The sequence below is a fragment of the Anneissia japonica genome, unplaced genomic scaffold (assembly GCF_011630105.1).
Source record: "Anneissia japonica isolate Jap-2015-1 unplaced genomic scaffold, ASM1163010v1 scaffold1792_len1028045_cov167, whole genome shotgun sequence".
NCBI lineage: Eukaryota > Metazoa > Echinodermata > Crinoidea > Comatulida > Comatulidae > Anneissia > Anneissia japonica.
The window spans coordinates 642300-660953 of record NW_022742319.1 but is presented as its reverse complement, the minus strand read 5'-3'; the positions used below and the strand labels follow the sequence as shown (position 1 = coordinate 660953).

At 37.5% G+C, this 18654-nt stretch overlaps 2 protein-coding genes across 2 annotated transcripts in view; one reads left to right on the top strand and one right to left on the bottom strand.

The window, feature by feature from the left end:
* LOC117119140 (delta-latroinsectotoxin-Lt1a-like) overlaps nt 1-2202 on the top strand; it is a 4832-nt gene extending 2630 nt beyond the window's left edge. The window contains exon 2 of the mRNA XM_033263958.1: nt 260-2202. Coding sequence (XP_033119849.1) covers nt 361-1440 — 1080 coding nt within the window. The 5' untranslated portion in view covers nt 260-360 and the 3' untranslated portion in view covers nt 1441-2202. The remainder of the gene's footprint in view (nt 1-259) is intronic.
* A 6849-nt stretch (nt 2203-9051) lies between these two features.
* On the bottom strand, nt 9052-12903 carry LOC117119129. The gene is made up of 4 exons (XM_033263947.1): nt 12285-12903; nt 11741-11771; nt 10049-10132; nt 9052-9876 (listed from the first exon to the last, which is right to left on the bottom strand). Exons 1-4 carry the CDS (start codon nt 12546-12548, stop codon nt 9383-9385), a joined length of 873 nt encoding a protein of 290 aa, XP_033119838.1. The 5' UTR covers nt 12549-12903; the 3' UTR covers nt 9052-9382.
* Between the last annotated feature and the right edge of the window lie 5751 nt (nt 12904-18654).

Below are 18654 nucleotides of genomic sequence, written 5' to 3'. Positions count from 1 at the left end.
ATTCAAAACATTTTCCTAAAATTAATGATCAAAACATGCCGGCGACAATCTGTTGGACAACCAACACAATCGTGTTGACTAGAGCCAGTCCGTTTCGATTATAATCGTGCGGGAATTATAGTGTAATTTGTCTTCTCCAGGTTAAGCCCACTGGGCTTCTATTTCGAGGTTTTTACGATATATGGAGTGGTCATGCCAATACAGGCTGTTTGTTGAGTAACTAAAATGGCTGACTGAAAATCTTCCTTCTATTTCTCAGGATCAACAGAAATTGACAAAGTCTCGATTGAGCCGATGATATTCAAGATCTAAGACAAATTCATGGGATGTGCACTAGCCTAAATTCAGTTATCGTCAATTATGAGTTATAAACATAAACCAAGAAACCTCATAGTAGCTGTAAACGACGAAGATCATGATACCGTTAGAAAGTTGCTCGAGGAGAAGGCTGACCCGAATACAAGAGATCTATTCGAGCGCACGCCACTGATGCGCGCCGCAGTGCTTGAGGAAAGCGATACTCGTAGGCTTATTGTTCGATGTCTAATCAATCATGGCGCCGACATTAACTTACAAGATAAACACAAACGCACTGCATTAATGTATATATGTGGTCGGGATGATGGAATCGATATTTTGAAAATCGTACTGAAAGCGTGTACTGTCGATTACAATACACAAGATGAGGAAGGCGATACAGCTCTGATGTATGCTATAAGAGCGGACAATCACGACGGCTTAGAATTACTGTTGCATATTGGTGGACAAAGTATTGATGTTGACAGAGAAAACAATGAGGGCCTCTTCCCACTTTATTTGGCAGCATCACAAGAAGATACAGATTTTTGTAAGATGTTGGTCGAGGGCGGATCGAGAAGATTCCACAACATCCCCTCCCACCTGATGCAATATTTACCGGATATACCCAAAGAGCTTCTGCGGGAAGTTCAAAATCCAAAGTCAACTGATCGAAGAATATCTCTAATGACGAAGAACAACTGGAAGGGATCTGACGATTCGGACCCAGTGTTACATGGTGGTGTGTCAAGTTTACGCAACACTCTGAGTTCAATACTTTCGCGCGAAGTGGCGCCGATGTACGATCAAGTGAACACTGTTGGAGCACACAATCCAGGCTGGGCTAGCGTCCAGTCTTCTAGGAGCGGGGTTCCCAATCAAGATAATATAATGCAGGAATTAGCAAGGCGTCTGGCAGAGTTTGAATTGAATAGCGTGAATAAATCTCCACATCGACCGCAATCAAACGCACCTATACACGTCACTAGATCAGGTAGGGTGATAAATCCGAACGCCACAAGAGATCCACATTTCAAGGAGATCAAAGGCATTGGAAAGGGCAAGATGGATTCACCAGGAATCAACTATAGTAGAAGAAGAATTCTGCAAAGAGTCACAAACAAGCAAAAAACTGGACAGTAATTTCTGTTGCAAAAGATAAAAAACACAAACGCACTGAAAGCAAAATAAGCCTATTGCTTTTGTTGAGTTTAATAAATATAATTATTCCTAGTTCCAGAAATATATTTTTAGAGGCTTCGATCTACATATTTTTAGAGGTATTTGATCTGGGTGTAAACTATTTAATTGAGGGTTAAGGCCTACCGAACCGATTAGAAAACCGGAGCAGTGTGTAAGGAATCTGGCGTTCAGCGCATCGGACATGCTGTCCGAATTTCGGTTTGGATCTGATGTAATTGCTGCTACTTTGCATTCTTTGTCGATTACACCTATTAACCATTTTGCAGCTTTTCGTTGAGGTCGTTACAGTCCATATACATAGATCAAAATGGAAGAAACTGAATTATTGAAATCAAACATCTCTCACTTTTTTTTGTAAAAGTTACGCTATGATAATGTACGTGTTTCTATAGCGCTTCATATCAACATTGAGCTTAGCAATTACCCTAGTGATTTGATCATCCAATTTATGTGTGCGTGGGTCTTAACTTTATTTATATTTATTTTATATAGATGATATATATTTTTAAACATTCAACTTTGGAGTATAGGCCTAACAGTAATGATATAACGATGCATCACAGCCATCACAGTTCATTTCATAATGTTATATTTATGAAATTATAATATATACTGTATATATATAACATAATATGATATATATGTATAGGCCTATATGTGTATATATATACATATACATATATATATGTAGGCCTATATATATATATATATAAATCAACAAAGAAAGGTAAATACAGTGTTCGAATAAAGGACTTAATAAATACATCGTGTAGCATCTCTCAACGAATGCAGTCCTGTAAATAAATGAATAAAGAAATTGTGTAATAAAATGCCTCTGGCGGGACTCGAACCTGCGACCTCTCGCTGTCAAGGCGAGTGTCATAACCACTAGACCACGGAGGCTTCATGGTTGAACAAATTACACGGCTTTATGAAAAATAAACCAAGTGTCGCGTGCAAACCAGTTAGTCATGCTTTCATAAAATCGCTACACGTAATCGCCGACAGCTTTCGGTGACGTTGATCGGTCGGTCGAATCGAATCGGGAAGCGTGGCGTTCTCGATTGCATTGGGGACAGTTCACTGAGCTTTACCTGTAAAAAAGTAGGCATAATGATCGCTCTAAAACGTATACAGTGTCCAGTGTCGTCTCGAGTAACTACCGGTTCTTTGTTATTTACTATTTCATTGCATGCTGCCGACAATCCCGGGTATTCATTCAAGCATGTGGCAAAAAGTTCGCTGCGTGGCATATCCTTAGCCAATCCAACCAATTAAAAAAATAAATTTGAATTTCGGCAATGGAATCAGCAATTGGCATAAACCAAACTGGAATTATAGTTTCCATGATGCGTTCCGGGACAAGTTGGAGGGGTAACCTCTATAAATAAGGTATAAAAATTACTTTTATGACGATTTTGGCTATTCTTATTATTTTTATCTATTTCTCTATTTATTATTTTTATTTTCCAAATTATTGTTATAATGGTCTAATTATATACCTTAGTTTCTTGTCTCTCAATTGATTCATCCCCGGGCTAAAATTAAAATTATTGCCTTTGGGCCTTTGAAACAAAACTCAATCGATCCAAAATTCTGAAGAGCAGCATTACTTCTTTTATGAAATAGGCCTAGTCTAAAATAAACACAAGATTTAGAATACTTAAGATTTACACAAACAGTTTTATGAACAGGAGTTACTTTATGGTTATTATGGGAATGTTGACCAAGATGAAAATTATATTGCGACAGGTATCAGATTACACAAACATCTTTTATTATTACAAGATGCGAGAGTTCGCTTTGAGGTTTATTAGCTCTCTATTGTAGGATCAATGTCTTCCATTAAATTGCACTGATTTGTATGAATCAGCCAAGCGTCTTGTCTAAACCAGTTACCTGTAAAAACGAAGGCCTATTAATCGACCACACAGACCTCAGCGTCATTTTAATGAAATTGTACTCAATTCCTTTCTCATATCATCGATTACCGTCGACAACATTACATCATCGGCTGCGCGTCGGATGAGCGCAAGACAAGCGACTCGGCTAACAATTTTAACCTTGTACTTCAGTGGCAGATCCATGAATTCGAAATAGAGGGAGCCCGGGTAGGACGTTTGCAGACGGGGGGTCTAGACCACCTCAGTTGGTTGGTACCCTTGAATCCACCACCGTATTTTGGTTTAATTTTTATTTTTTTAAATCATAGATACCATCTCTTGTTACTTTACTAAATAACTTTGTAAACCTTGCCGCAGATATGTTTTCCGATAACCTAACCACAACGTTTAACCGACACAACGTTTCGCAAATGTTATAAGAACATTTTTTGTTTGCTGGGAAGGAAATGTGCGAGCGACTAGGGTACATTTCTCATGTCAGATTTACATAACGTCATCAGAAACCTAGATAACAATTTACGTTATAAATAATAATAATTTTTGTTTCACCATAAATACCCTTTTTGAATTTGACTAGATTTAACCATGATTTGACTCTGACTAAATAACGTGGCAAACCTTGCTGTGACGTTGTAGTAATGTTATTTTCTAACATAACGTAACCAATATCGAACTTCAAAAACGTTCACAATGCTATAATGACGTTTTTGTATTTTGTGAGATGTGTCTGGACGGCTAGTTTGCATTTCTCATGTCAACACTATTAACATTTTAAAAAGATCAATAATTTAGTAGGACCACGATTAAAGGCAAGTTAAATTTTCAAAGCGTTGTTAGGCATGCCCACGGATCACGAATAAATTAAATAGAGCAGAGCTCTCATTGAATTTTATAAATAGGTTAATCATGAAAACAAACATTCTATTGCAAGACAAGTCCTGGAGGGCCGTGCGGCGTCCCCATGCCTTCCCGTGGATACACCATTGGATACGAATACAAATTAAGAAAATAATAATTGAGAAAACTAACTTGCACTCATCATGTCAATTTTCCAATTATAGATTCAGTAACCAGGTATAATAATAGCTTACAAGTGTCAATCTCGTATAGCCCCGAGCTGCTTGAGACGTAATGATTCTAAAACATTCTGAATTGTTAAGACATCGTAAAGACATTGTTGAGACGTGTCTTGGTAGATATTTGGCTTGTTTGCTAATCATCGTGCTTCGTATTCACGAGTACATCGCAACTGTACTCTATTGTGTGTTCTCAGTATTAAGGTTACATAAATAATAAAAATACTGCAGTATACAGGAAGGTATAAATAATATTCCAATGAAATATTAATAAAAAAGGCCTGGGCCTATATTTCTCAAAGTATAAATCGATCATAAACACAGAGGGAAATGTACTAGTATTGCGACAACTTATTTAATTAATTTTAGTACAATACATTCACAGACCAAACATATTATGAGGTTCATTAAAAATTTATAAATTTGAGATATAACGCCTAATATTGAATTTGAATCCCGATCATGAATGGCATATAGGAAAACTGCAATGTTTGTCACTTTTAAAATGCTCTTAGTTTTAACTCATTATTATGAATGCCAAAAAAATTAACGAAAACACAAAACAATCTCCCTTTTTTTGGTCTGACGATTTGTGGCCTTTGCCAATGTCCTCCTCTCCGATGGTGGTTCCCTTTCCACCAAGGAAGACAACAGTGGTGACACCTGTGGGAAGGGAGCGGGGCGTGCAGGTTCCAGGGCCCCGTCGTGGAGAAAAACAGACAATTAGTCGGGAGAATAAAAATGCGAGACTCTACAATCAATTAAGCCTTTAAAATCCCTACATTGTTGGAGTCCAAGGGTTCTAAACTGTTTCTGGCCCTGTCCATTTATGTTCCCGTCGGGGAAATCATTCGTTCCGCCGGAAACATTGGCCTCGCCAGTCGGGGATATCGGACTAGCCATGGGGCAAAAACCAGGCAAGAAACCTCACTCTCACTACCTTTCCACCTAAAAGGATGGTTATGAAATATAAGTCAACCCCAGACCATGGTGGCTATCACTCTTCTCCGAAAGAGCAGAGCCCCTATCTACCTACATTGACAGCGAGATGGCTACGACCTCCTATTCAGGCAACACACGAATCACTTTTCACACTTATCTCCATCCCTAATTGTTAGAAAACCACAGTTTTCTCGCTAACTCCAATACAGACAGGGGAGGATCCAGAATTTTTCAAACAGCAGGGGTGGGTGCACAACAGTTTCAGAATAGGTAAGTGAGTAGCACATACCGGTAACATTGATTTGCATTGAAATTTTTAAAATTTAGTAGCAAAACGGGGGGGGGGGACCTCCCCTCCTCCTACTGGATCCGCCCCTGACAGACGACCACAGCTTTTCTGTCTGAAAGTGACCAACTCACTCTCGCCCTTTATTTGAAAGACAACTCGTTCTATGCCTTCAGCAACCAGACGACTGCTGCTCCTTTACATTCAGGGGACCTAAGTCTTCTGCAAGTCTCCTCGAAATCTGGATGGCCTCCCGAAATTGCGCAATCAACAGTGGTTTCATTCTGCCCCTCCTGGGCATTCTACCCCTCCCCCACCCGGTCGGGGAGAAAAACCACAATTCGTCGGGGAGAGAAAAAATTATATGTATTTTCTACATATTAATAGACTCTAAAATCAATTACTGTAAACACTCAAGTCTTTGAAACCCCCAACGCCAAATTTGTTCTCGTTTGGGACATCAGCCCCCACCCCTCCCCCGTCGGGGACCTTTGACCCCAATCGGGAAAATCCTGGCGCCGCCCCTGCCAACCAAGAAAATCACATGCTTTTACTACTAGAATTACCCTTATTATATGCATTTGTCTCACTGAAGTAAGTGTTGAGGGGCATCACTAAGAGCAGCAAAATTAAAGTAAAAGTGCTAAGAAAGCTCATTTAAACAAATCTCGCGGAAATGAATTTTCAAACTTAGGACCCCTGGCTTACATCTGAAGGCCATAGAACTTACTATTCGAAAATTAGCTTGTTTTGGGACCGTGCTTCCCCCTCCCCTTTGCCCTGTCTGTCCTTTTCTTCTTTTTTCCCCTTTTTTTTCTCTTTTTATGGGGGATCGGGGTCCTATCTCTCACTGACCGTACCCAGCAATACAACCGTCACTCTGTGACCTCTAACATTAAAACCAGAATCCATCATCTCACAACTTTAAGGCATTGGTGGCGCCAAGATTTGCCAGTCAGGGGGAGGGGGTTCCGAGGTCCCCGACCAGGGGGGGGGGATTACCCTGACGAAAAAAGTGGGCATGGTCGGACGTCGCTCAAAATCTCTCGAAAGTGTTACATGGGGGCGAAAAATATGACAATTTAGGGGGTTTTAACGGCTTATTTAATCGATTTTGGGTCTACTAATAGGCCTATGTAGAAAATCGTATACATTTTTTTGTCGTCGACGAATTGTGGTTTTTCTCCCTGAAGGGGGCGGGGGGGAGGCAGCTCTCTATTAGCAGTCAATGCACTTCAGAAATGGATAAAAGTGTGTAGAACTAATCTGTCATATGATCTTGCTATCGTTCTTGTGCATTATTAATGGCGGCTAAAGTGTTTTTACATTCGTTCAATGACATACCGTATTGCTTTTAGCCAACTGTTATTTTCAATTTAAATCTGAATAATTTATCATCATAGAATCACATCTCGCCTTCGACAACTACAATTCCGTATGTATTTTTCTTGCAGTACACACGATTGTGTAGAAAATCGAAAAAGTCGTGCTATTAATTACATAAATAAATCGATTTTGGTACTGATCCCGTGTGTGCCTTACATCCCAGTAAAACAGTTGGTTTAATTGTTGTCAGGTTATCTGAACTTGAATAGATACTGACAGAGGACCCCCACGGGTGTATGCGTCAGTGTGCGTCATCGATCTAGGTGTAATTTATAGATGTTATACTTGTGGTTGGTAAATAAGTTGTGGAAGTTTCCAATATCTGAGGTTATCAATAATGTATTAACCATAATGTACCAATCCTCCATAGTTATAACAAGTCATGCGACGCTTAAACAGTTCTTAAAGAGGCTTTGGTGCCCTGCGTATTTAAAAGTGTTTTACCATAAATTATTGTTTACATGTTATGCCTATTTGTCAGTGCAATGTTTTCATTGTTTAATCTATGTCAAGAAATCGGTTAATATTATCCCAGTGATATAAAACATCTAAGGATGCTGGCTTTGTACTCTTGACTAAGCAACATTAATTGAGAGCTGCGCCGGCGAAAAATCGTTTTCTGTAGCGCATAGTCTAAAGCAATGCTTATTTTGGATCGGCAATTATCTTTATTATTTACAGTACTTAAAAAAAAAAAAGAAACGATCATGTAATGGAAGAGCATTATTATATTTAATATTAATTATGTCCTACTTCACATGAATAATTACAAGGCCTCAAGCAACAAGTATAACCTACAGTAAAGTAGGTCTACAGTAGCTGTGAGCTCGAGCCAATACAATAGTTTGTAGCTCTAAATGATACATATCGGTACGATAGGTGTAACGTATATTATAAAGTTTTGACCACATTATCAGATTTTTTTTTGTGACAAATAACTGTGACATTCACATATTTTTGACAATTAAATGACATCATTATGCCCATTGGCACACCACACGAAATTTGATAGTGTAGACAGAGCTTAACAGAATTTAAGATTGATACCCCAAGAATATGTCTCCTGGAGTGGCGCTAGCGGGGGAGGGGTTCAGGGGGAAAAGGACCCCCCGGACCCCTCCGTTGGGGGACCTCTGCCCCCTGTTGGGGAATTTCCAGCAAAGTCGTCGAGGAAAAATAAAATCTCGAGCGTCGAAAGTACAATTCAAGCATGTCTTCCAAGTTGTCAACATTTTAGGGATTAAAAACGGTTTAGTGCGAGCAGTGCTACCATAAGTGCGAGGTGTTGTATACTATTGCGATCGCATGGGTTGCAGTGGTGTGCCAGCTCTTCCCCGACAGGGGGTTGGCACCTTCTTACAGGGGGGGACTAGTACCCCCGAAATCCTTTTTAAATAAAGAATCTCATAATTAACACAACATTTTATTATCTTTTAATAACAAAAATTCACCGGGGAGGGGATTAGACTTCCCCGACGGGGAGGGGATGTGGAGGCGTAGACCCCTTGTCGGGGAGTTCTTGGCGCCGCCTCTGTATATCTCTTTTTTTAATGATGTCAAGTTATGCCTTTAATAGGTGATACTGGGAAGCTTCTTTCTGTCAGCATAACGGAGTACAGTATTATGAAATAGGCCTAACCCTGGGAGCAGTTCTCGGGTATAAGGCGATGCGTGTATATAAGACGACCTCCGAATTTGAGGGAGTTTTGGACGATTATTGTATGTCGGGCGTATAAAACATTCATACAGTTAGTACCTTCATTTCAGCATTACGAACGATCCGCACACAAGTCAAACATGATTTAAAGTAAAGTAATTTTATTACACAATGTATATATTTATAGGACAACACTCGTTGAGAGCTATGCTACACAATGTACCATCATGTCCTTTATTCGAACACTGTATTTACCTTTCTTTGATGATTTATATATAATTTAACAGTGTTACGGTTTTCTTGATTTATATCATAATAATATGTAACTATTTGTTTCCAGCCGTACTTATTGTGTAATAGAGTGTATCTGGCAGTAATTTGAATATGTTCAACCATGAAGCCTCTGTGGTCTAATGGTGGCGTTAAGCTGCAATCTAAATTAAGTCGAAGCTGGAGAACTCAAGCTTTTAATGTGTGATTGTAATTTAGAAACGCCGTAGAAAAGATGAATTTAAAAATTTAAAAATAGGCCTATAGTAAAATTAAATAGTTACGTATCATCTCACAAAACAAATAGAAGCAGATACAAAAGTAAAACACTAATTGCAGAGACCAACAATCATCATTATATTCATCTTGTACACACTGCACACGGTAATTCGGCCCCGTTTTTATATGGTGGACAAGGCAACCCACCACCGGTAGTTCCTTCATCGCAGTGAGTCTCTGCGATGAAAACCTCACTTAATCCTGAGCTAATATTTCTAGTACTATCGCGACCCTCTGAGTTTACATCAACGCAAATGAACTCGGTTCTTTTCCTGTTTGACCTTGAACCCATAAGATATCCACTGTATTCTAATGTCCAGTCGGATGGACATGTACTTTGGGCAGGCATGACGAATATTGCATTTTGATCGGCAAGGCAAACGGAACAAAAAGCCTCATATCCGTGTAAATGGTCCATCGTTGAAAAATTCCTTAAGCCGCGATACACTGTCGCCCCAATTGGAGCCATGTAAACCTGGATGTCAGGCACAGTGAAACCATAGGATGGTTGTTCAGGAAGGCATAAGTAGTTTACTCCACCCCCAAGAAACTTATTAATACCTCCTGCCATAACACCTAAAAGAATAGTAATACTAATGTTAGAAGTGCAAGTATTTTATGTGTTGCTTAAACGCAAGTAGTAGGGATAAATAAGACCTAATGATATATTATGTCATACAGTTTAGTTAATGACTTACACATAAAATTATCATAACAATAATGTACCGATGTTTGATAAATTATTCACCTTTGTAAACCAACTCCGCAGTTGCTGAACATGACTCACGGCCCCAGTGTTGATAGGTAACTTTGCCTCGGTAAGTTTTTGGCTCTGCAAAAGAGGGTACACTGAACTCAATTTAAAGTTTTAAATTACCGTTAGTACAGTACTTACATCCGCTGGCATACCATAAAACCTTGAATAGAAGCCCAATGGACTTAATTTCGGGAAGAAGCACATTTCGAAAAGAAGTACACTCCCAACCCTCTTAAATAGTTTGCAATGGTGATCTTGAATAAAAAACCTATCTCGAAAAGAAGCCCATGGGCTTCTAATGATATCTATAGTGTTTGGCTTCCTTTCGAGGTTGTACTTACGTAGTATATAAATGTCAAAGAAAAGTAATTGGTTTATGTTTATGTAATGTCAGTATACATAATTATACTATGGATGCAGACTGACGTCCTGTTTAATTATTATGATAGCGTGTCATTATCAATATCATTATATTGTAGCATGGTTAAAATCTGCACGACTATAATCTCTTTTTTGAGGGTGGCCTAGGTTGAAACTAACTTCGGCTATATAAATTCATTAGATGATTGAAAGTGGTTAATATAATTAATATAATACAAATGTACACTTAATAAACTACACATAGGCCTATCATTTGCTATTTTAATGGTAATAATTCATATCAGGAGATTGATTTTTCATTAGGCTATAATAGGCCTATATAATATATGTACGCCTATATATTAGTTGTCCAACAGATTATGATTGAAAACTGGGGTTTTTTTTTAAAATATTTTACAGAATTTCGAATTCCTTGTTTGATAAAAATGTCTTCAACTAAGTCTATACCATTTTATGTAGTAGCAATTCAAAATATTTACTATTTCATTTTGAACAGAAGCATCCTCTTTAATTTGCACACATTATACACTATCCGGGAAAGTAGAAAAATATATCAAACTGTACTCCTGTATACGTGTGAGTGAGCGGAATTGCCGCTTTATGACCGATATTGGAAATCTTTGATATATGTACAGTATATAGACGTAATTTTACACCAGTTAATTAATTAAATATAACAAAATTTAGCCGTTAGCCGTTGCTTATTATGGATAAACCCGGCAAACACAAAACATAATATAACATTCGTGGTTACGTATACAAAAATAACATCAACACAATGTTTATTTATTTATTAACCAAATTTAACGAGGGTGACCCTTTCAGCTCCCCATTGCTTAAGAGCTGATCAAGGGGCCCTCATACGTTGCAGCACCATTTGCTATTTTCTTTAAATTACGTTATTATTACGCATTTATGTTTCTAAAATCGTTTTAGCAGTGTGGTATCTAGCACGTCCTCAAAAAAATTTAAAGTAAAAAATAACGCTAAAGTACTTAAAAATCACCACATACCATCTTATTTTGCCAGGGCCTCGTCACTTTAAATTTATCATTGAGCCCTCCGACTCGGGTTTCACCTTGTTCTACAATAGATCTGATACGTATCAGTTTCGGTGACCGTCATCACCGTTCATGATGCCGTCACCAAACCTGATTAGAATCGGTTGGAGGTTCTGTGGTCCGCCTTGCGCGGATCCAAGAATATCTATACCCTAGGCAATGATTATAGCCCGCCCATGTGATAACTATAATGGTATATTATGGTATTACTGCTGCGACCCGATACAAATATTGTACTCACTGCCACTGTCACGAATCTGGAGGTTCGATTCCTGAAAAAAAAAGAACAGAATTAAATGTAACCTTTTTTGTATTATAATGCTGTCAAATAGATGTAGAAATGGTGTGAGACAAGACGGCTCTTAGGCCGCAGTCTCATCATTAATTGGGCTACAAAACAACAAAACTTTGACTTTGAAAAACCCAAATGAAATTGTCGACATTTTCGTGTTTCCTCAGGTCAATTCGCCTAGCTCGTGACAAAAAAATGTTTGTTTATTCCTACCCTTATGTTGTTTACATTATTTTCTTATTTCTGATTCGTACTGGTTAGATTCCCGAAATTCGTCCGTATGGACTTACAAAATATTAGACCGTCTTAAGGCGATATGTAACTTGAGGTTTAAGTTGAAATATATAAGAAACCTAAAGAGCATGAATTATTCTAAGTTAAAAGTTGAACTGTCCGAAAAGGAATACAATTCTGAAGTATTTTTATATCCATAGTGACCAGCTACATGTCGATCGAAAGGATTTAATGTTTGTTTTGTAGGCCTATATCTTACCTCAACTGCCAACAAGTGATTAATAAGAATTCTGTGAGAACTTATGAAGGATATCATCACTGCGGTACTGCTGATCCATATCAAAATTCCGAACGCTAATAACAAGCGGAATAATTGCTGTTTCAATGAATGACTGCTAGGACACATCAATCGAGGTGGAGTGGAAATATTGGAATCTTGTTGATCTCTTGTTTCTGTCACTTCGTTTTCTTGCGTTGTCATTTGAAACACTTTCTCCATGTTTGAACAGAATTGTGTTCGCATGCATCCAGAAAGTAACAAGCTTTTTGCTCAATCCTTCTGAAGACAAGGACTATCACGGGTTAACAATATATTGTACAAGGTGCACATCGGAAATGACGTTGTTACTATTTTCAAAATGTTTTTCATTTACTGTTTTTGAAATCAATTTGAAGTTGGTTTGCCTGCTGGTGGCGAGTTTTTTTTCTTTGTACGTAGGTTGAGCCCATTACAATTTCTAAACCAATCAAAACGGGTACCAGTACTCCATGATAGGCATGGTCATACGTTACAACGTCTATGTGCGTGTGGGTGACTGACCAGGACTCGAAGCATATGGTTAGCCATCAGGGCCATAATTTTTTATTTATTTATTCATCGAAAAACCTCCAAACAAGGAGAAGATAAAACATACAAAACACATTATAAATACATTTACGCCGTTGTCTTTTCTTTAACGCCGTTACGTTGTTCAATTCCAACCAATCACAAGGTTTAATCAGCGCCAAAAGGGCTACATTAAAAGCGTCATTAACCGTTATTAAAAAACAAAAAATATATTATATATTTTATAATTTATTATATAATTATTATACTATATTATAATATTGTATATATATTATTCTATATTATAATATATTATACTATATATATATATATATATATATATAATAATAATAATAATAATTATCATTACTATATATAGGCGTGTCAGAATATGATTTGAATTGCAAAGCCTCAATGGCTTAAATTGTTAAAACGTCTGCATAACAGCAAAAGGTGCCGGGTTCGGGTTTTTGCGATGGTGGGGCTCTGGTGGATATCGTAGAATTTGTACTATTCAAGTGCTATTTTCGGAATCTGTAAGTCTTAAATTCTTAAAATTTTCTCAGGTGGATATGGTAGTTTTTGGAATTGTAAGTATGTGCCATTCTCGAGCACCTGTATAATTAATTCGTGTCTTTTTTACTCAGTTCGTCAAAAAAAAATTCCTGACATCCAGAGGTATAAATACTGAATATTTTCTGAAATCACCGCCGCGTGGACTCTTATTTCATCAGCACCCGCTTTCTTAAATCCTGGATACGCCGTGTAAACGTCGTGTATGTTTAAGTTCATCAAATATATAATTCAAAGTTTAAAAATATTTTCTGCAAAAAGTCGATTATATTTTTGTTTCAAATAATAAGTTGTTTCATTTTCCAGTGGCGGATTCAAGGCTCTACCCCCTCCCCACCTTCCAATTAAGAAAAAAAAATGGAGAATAAAAAGGAAAATATTTTATTCAAATTCAATCTGAGAGTGCCATTTCCGGCCTACTATGGGTGCCTTAATCATAAAATGCATTACCTCACCCTCAACCATGGTGGGGCTGAGGTGAATAGATCCTGTTTCTGTGAAAATCTCTCTTTGGGCGCCTATTACAAATTCCTATATCCGCCACTGTTTTCTCAAACATCATTAGTAAACAAAAATCCTTGTTATACAATGTCAAGTAGTCATTTTTTAAAACATTAAGCTAGCATAACATTTTTGTGGTCTTCAGGGGTGGCGCCAGCAGGGGAACTAGGCCCCCCGTCGGGGAGAGCTGCCCCCCCCCCTTTGTCGGGGAGAAAAAGGCAATTCGTCGGGGAGAAAAAAAATTGTATGTATTTTCTACATATTAGTAGATTCTAAAATCGATTACATAAGCTCTTGAAACCCCTAATTGTCAAAATCTTCGGGGGCTTCGCTCCCTGGACCACGTTCGAACCCTTTTAGTTGAAGCTCGACCACGCCCACATTGCTTTCGTCGGGGAAATCTGACCCCCCGTCAGGGGATTCGCCCCCATCCCCCGTCGGGCAAATCCTGACGCCACCCCTGGTGGTCTTATAAAAGGTCGATATGAACTTTACTATAACATTTAATATTATGGGTCGTGACTTGTCTGGGATATCAAAAATGGGGTCCCACAGAAAAAAGTTTGGGAAGTGGGGTTATAGATGCCACTTTTTAAAATTGGGAAACGTGTAGGCAACTTGATTTTAGTTCCTTACATGTTTTTCAGCAAATGGTATTGTAATATTGTAATATTCTACATTAGCTAGCGCTAATAGTTACATTAGCTGTGAGGCAATTATTGTTACTACATTAGCTGTTGGCCGTGTCACATGTACATTAGCTGGTGTTGATTTTCTTTTTACTACAAAAGCTGTTAGTTGTTCGACATATTCGGGGTGTTTTACTACACAAGCGGTGGAGTATGCTACATTAATGGCTTGTTGCTACATCAGCTGCTGTTTTCTACATTAGCAGCAACAAGCTTCATTTTTCAATTATTATTTACCGAGTCAACCTAGCACAAATCGCCCGTGCACAAGTCGAAAATTCGTCAATGTTTTATTGTTTACATTAAACATTTTTAAGATTACGTACCAATCTGGATTTTCTCTATATTATAGAGCATTGACGAAAACCAATGAATGCATTGCCTATTTGTGAGCCTCGCTGAGCAAAAAAAAAAAAAAAAAAAAATCCTTACTGAGAGAAGAAATTATTAAAAATGCAGAACCAAATGAAAACTTATTGGTATTTTTTAGTATTTTACCCCACCTACTGGAACTAATTTGGTGCCATGGTGAAAAGAAGGGGGGAGGGGTGGGAGTGCATCCACTCATATTTGCATTACATTAATTTTAACCAAGATAAAGAGTAAGATTTGGCTAAACCTTTCAATACACAATGGGTGTTCTATCTCGTGACCACAACATGCATCTAAATGTAGACGGGTTAAAATTTGTTTTGATTTGATTTATTTGATATCAACAGAACAACATCACAAAATCAGAAAAACAGAATACAGAGAAACAAAAATGAGAAAACAAGCAAGTCATCATTGTTGATATCTGGGAAAACCCTCTAAATCCCAACACAGGATTTATTTCCAGAGGGGTCCCAAAATACAAAAAACCTAAAAAATAAAAATTAAAAAATGGCAGGAAAAATGAATAAAAGTCAACATGCAAGAAAAAAGTATTCCAGAACAGAGGAAAAAACGGAGATCTTACGCAGTTACAATTGTCATTATTAATTTATTAATGGACTAGTGAGGGGAAACATGACAAGAAATGCTCCTTAACTCGAATTTTGATTTTTAATTACAATTTTTTGAATTGTAATTAGAAATTGCTTTTATTGCGTCTGGCAGGCTGTTCCAATCATGGATTTCAGAATAAAAGAAAGTAAAAGTGATTTCGCCTTTGGTCTTTACAACATGAAAGTTAAAATTGCTGCCCCTTGTATTGAGACGATGAAGATCGGATAATTTGGTATAATTGTCATTTGTATTCAGGGCAGGAAAAATTAAACATTTTAACCATATGGTTGAGTCTTAATTGGTTAGCTCTAGATGCAACATTCAGCATACCGATACTAATATAATCATCAGCATGTGGTATCTAGGGCCTTCATATAAAATCTAATCTAATCTAATAGAATCTAATAGATTTATTTTGCGCTATCTGGAGCTTTTTCTGCAGGCCAGATGAAATTCCACAATACCACGATGATACAGAATAATCAAATATGCAAAGTATGAATGAGGGCAGAACAAACGATTTTCTTTACCTTGCTATCAAAACACTTAGCTTGCCTATATAAAAATGTTAAACGGGATTTGACTTTTGTTACAATACTGTCAACACAATAGTGCCTGCAGAAAGGGTGTTATCAAATTAAAGACCAAGATATTTGACTTTGGAAGATGCAGCAATATTATGGGCTTTGCAGGTAATATTTATGTTAATGGCTTCCTTCACCTTAACGGAAGAACCAAAGAAAATTAGCTTGGTCTTTCTGAAATGTAGCGACATTTTATTGTCTAGAAGCCAGTCGACACAGCCTTCAAGGTCTGTGGTTAAGGTGTTTGATGACATCGAGAGACTTATCAGAATAAATCTATGTACTCTCGTCTGCAAAATGAAGAAGTAAACATTTTTTACGGCAGTGGGCATATCGTTCACAAAGCATATAAACAGCAGTGGACCGAGTATGCTCCCCTGTGGGACCCATGCATGGGTTTCGAGGGCGAGTTATTGACAGACTACTTGAGACCGATTTGAAAGATTAACCACCCAACTGACATGACACCAAGAGCACTCTGTCACATAGAATATCATGATCAACGCTGTCAAAAGCCTTTTGTATATTATCTAGATCTGTATCAATCTCAACAACAGCAAAGGTACTGGAGCAGATAAAATCCCTGCTCGTTTCCTAAGAGATGGGTCTATAATTTTATTAAGCATCCTCTTACGCATATTATTAATTTATCTGTTATTAAAGAAGTTGAACCCGAGGAACTCAAACTGGCAAATGTTAGGCCTATTTTTAAAAAGGTGAGTCGAACTGACCCGAATAATTGCAGACCAGTAAGTGTCCTAAGTTGCACCTCTAAAATTTTTGAGAAAGCAGTCTACTGGCAAGTTATTACTCATTTGAAAAACAATTATTTGATCCATAATTATCAGTCGGGCTTTAGAAAGTCATACTCTACAGAAACCTGTCTAATTCATCTCATGGATCATGTAAAAGACAGCATATCTAGCGGTGTATTTGCATGAATGGCATTGATCGACATTCGAAAAGCCTCGATTCCGTTGATTAGCAAATTGTATGTGATAAACTTTCAGCCATTGGCTGTTCTTCAATTGGATGGTTTCATTCCTACTTAATTGACCGTAAACAGTCTGTTTACACGAAAGGTGCTTTCTCTGATATCCTGCCAATCAAGTGTGGAGTGCCCCAAGGCAGTGTTCTTGGGCCTCTTCTATTCCTGGTATACCTTTTAATGTGACCCAATGTGTAAGGTTCTTTTATATGCGGACGACTGTGCAATTTTATTCTCTGATCCCAAGTACTTGGGCGTTCAGATTAACCAACAAGTGCAGGCGAACTCTTGCCAAATCAATTATTTCTAAAGTTAATCCTCGTCTCAAATTTCTTTATCGTCAGTCACAACATCTTGATTTTAAAAGTCGCAAATTACTTAGTTTTGCTCTGGTTCAACCTATTTTTGATTATGCATCATCTTCATGGTTTTCCGGTATCTCTAAAAACCTTGCAAAAAAACATCAGATTTCTCAAAACAAAATGATTCGTTTTATTTCGAAATCAAATCCCCGTGCACATGTTGGCTAATCTGAATTAAGAGATGGTTTTCTTAGCGTTTACAATAGAGCTAAATTTTTAAGATTATGTAATGTGTACAAAATTTTTAATAAAACCGCCCCTTGTTATTTAACTCATAAATTTAAACTGACTGAACTTCTGACAAAACTTTTTATTTCACAGGAATTCAAGAATGGAACAGATTACCAACACAAATTAAGCTCTCCACTTCATTAAACCCATTTAAAAAGTCCCTCAAAGATCACCTCTGGAATGTATAGTAGTTCAGTAAGTCTTTTTTTTTTACGAGTTTTAATTGGTCTTATTGGTATTTTTTTTTTAAATTGTTGATCTTTTTATATATAACTTTTAAAATTGTACATAATCCCTTTTCCATTTTAGCTTTGTGTTCCCTTTCCTGTCCTTCTTTTTGGCAACTGAATGTTTCGTTTGCAGGATCCCAATCGAAATACGTTTCTTTGAAATCTTTTTGGGCTATTCCATGCTTTCAGAGTATTCAACTGTATTGTTTCACCTTGTCTTGTCTTCCTTGTTGTTGTATTTTACTCTGATGGCTAAATAAACTCGAATCAAGCAAAATCATGCCCACGTGAAGACCCGATGACAACTGAATCTGTTAACTGTAAATAAATCAAACAAGAATCCGTCGAATAACTCCCCCTAAATCCAGATTGGAATTTATAGATCACTGTATGTTGTGTGCATGCAATGCAATTTTTAATTACACACAATTCCACTGGTTTAACATAGCCAGACTGTACACCTTGGCTGTCCTGCTACTTATAACCTGGTTATTCTTCCTAGAGTAACATTTTGCTCAAAAAAAAAAAAAAAGTGGACACCTTGGGTAATTTCACCAAGTTCAATGTTCCTCAGGCTCTTGGTACTAACATTTTTGTGCAGTCAAACTGAAAAGGTACAAACAACTTTGAAAAAAAAAATGGTACAAATAGAACAGGG

What these genes read in the sequence shown, in the direction of transcription:
- LOC117119129 (XM_033263947.1), bottom strand. Translation starts at nt 12,548, where the DNA reads ATGCGAACACAATTCTGTTCAAACATGGAGAAAGTGTTTCAAATGACA. An exon ending in ATCACTTGTTGGCAGTTGAG is followed by an intron (nt 11,772 to 12,284) that starts GTAAGATATAGG and finishes TTTTTTTTTCAG; the next exon opens with GAATCGAACCTCCAGATTCG. An exon ending in TGCGGAGTTGGTTTACAAAG is followed by an intron (nt 9,877 to 10,048) that starts GTGAATAATTTA and finishes CTATTCTTTTAG; the next exon opens with GTGTTATGGCAGGAGGTATT.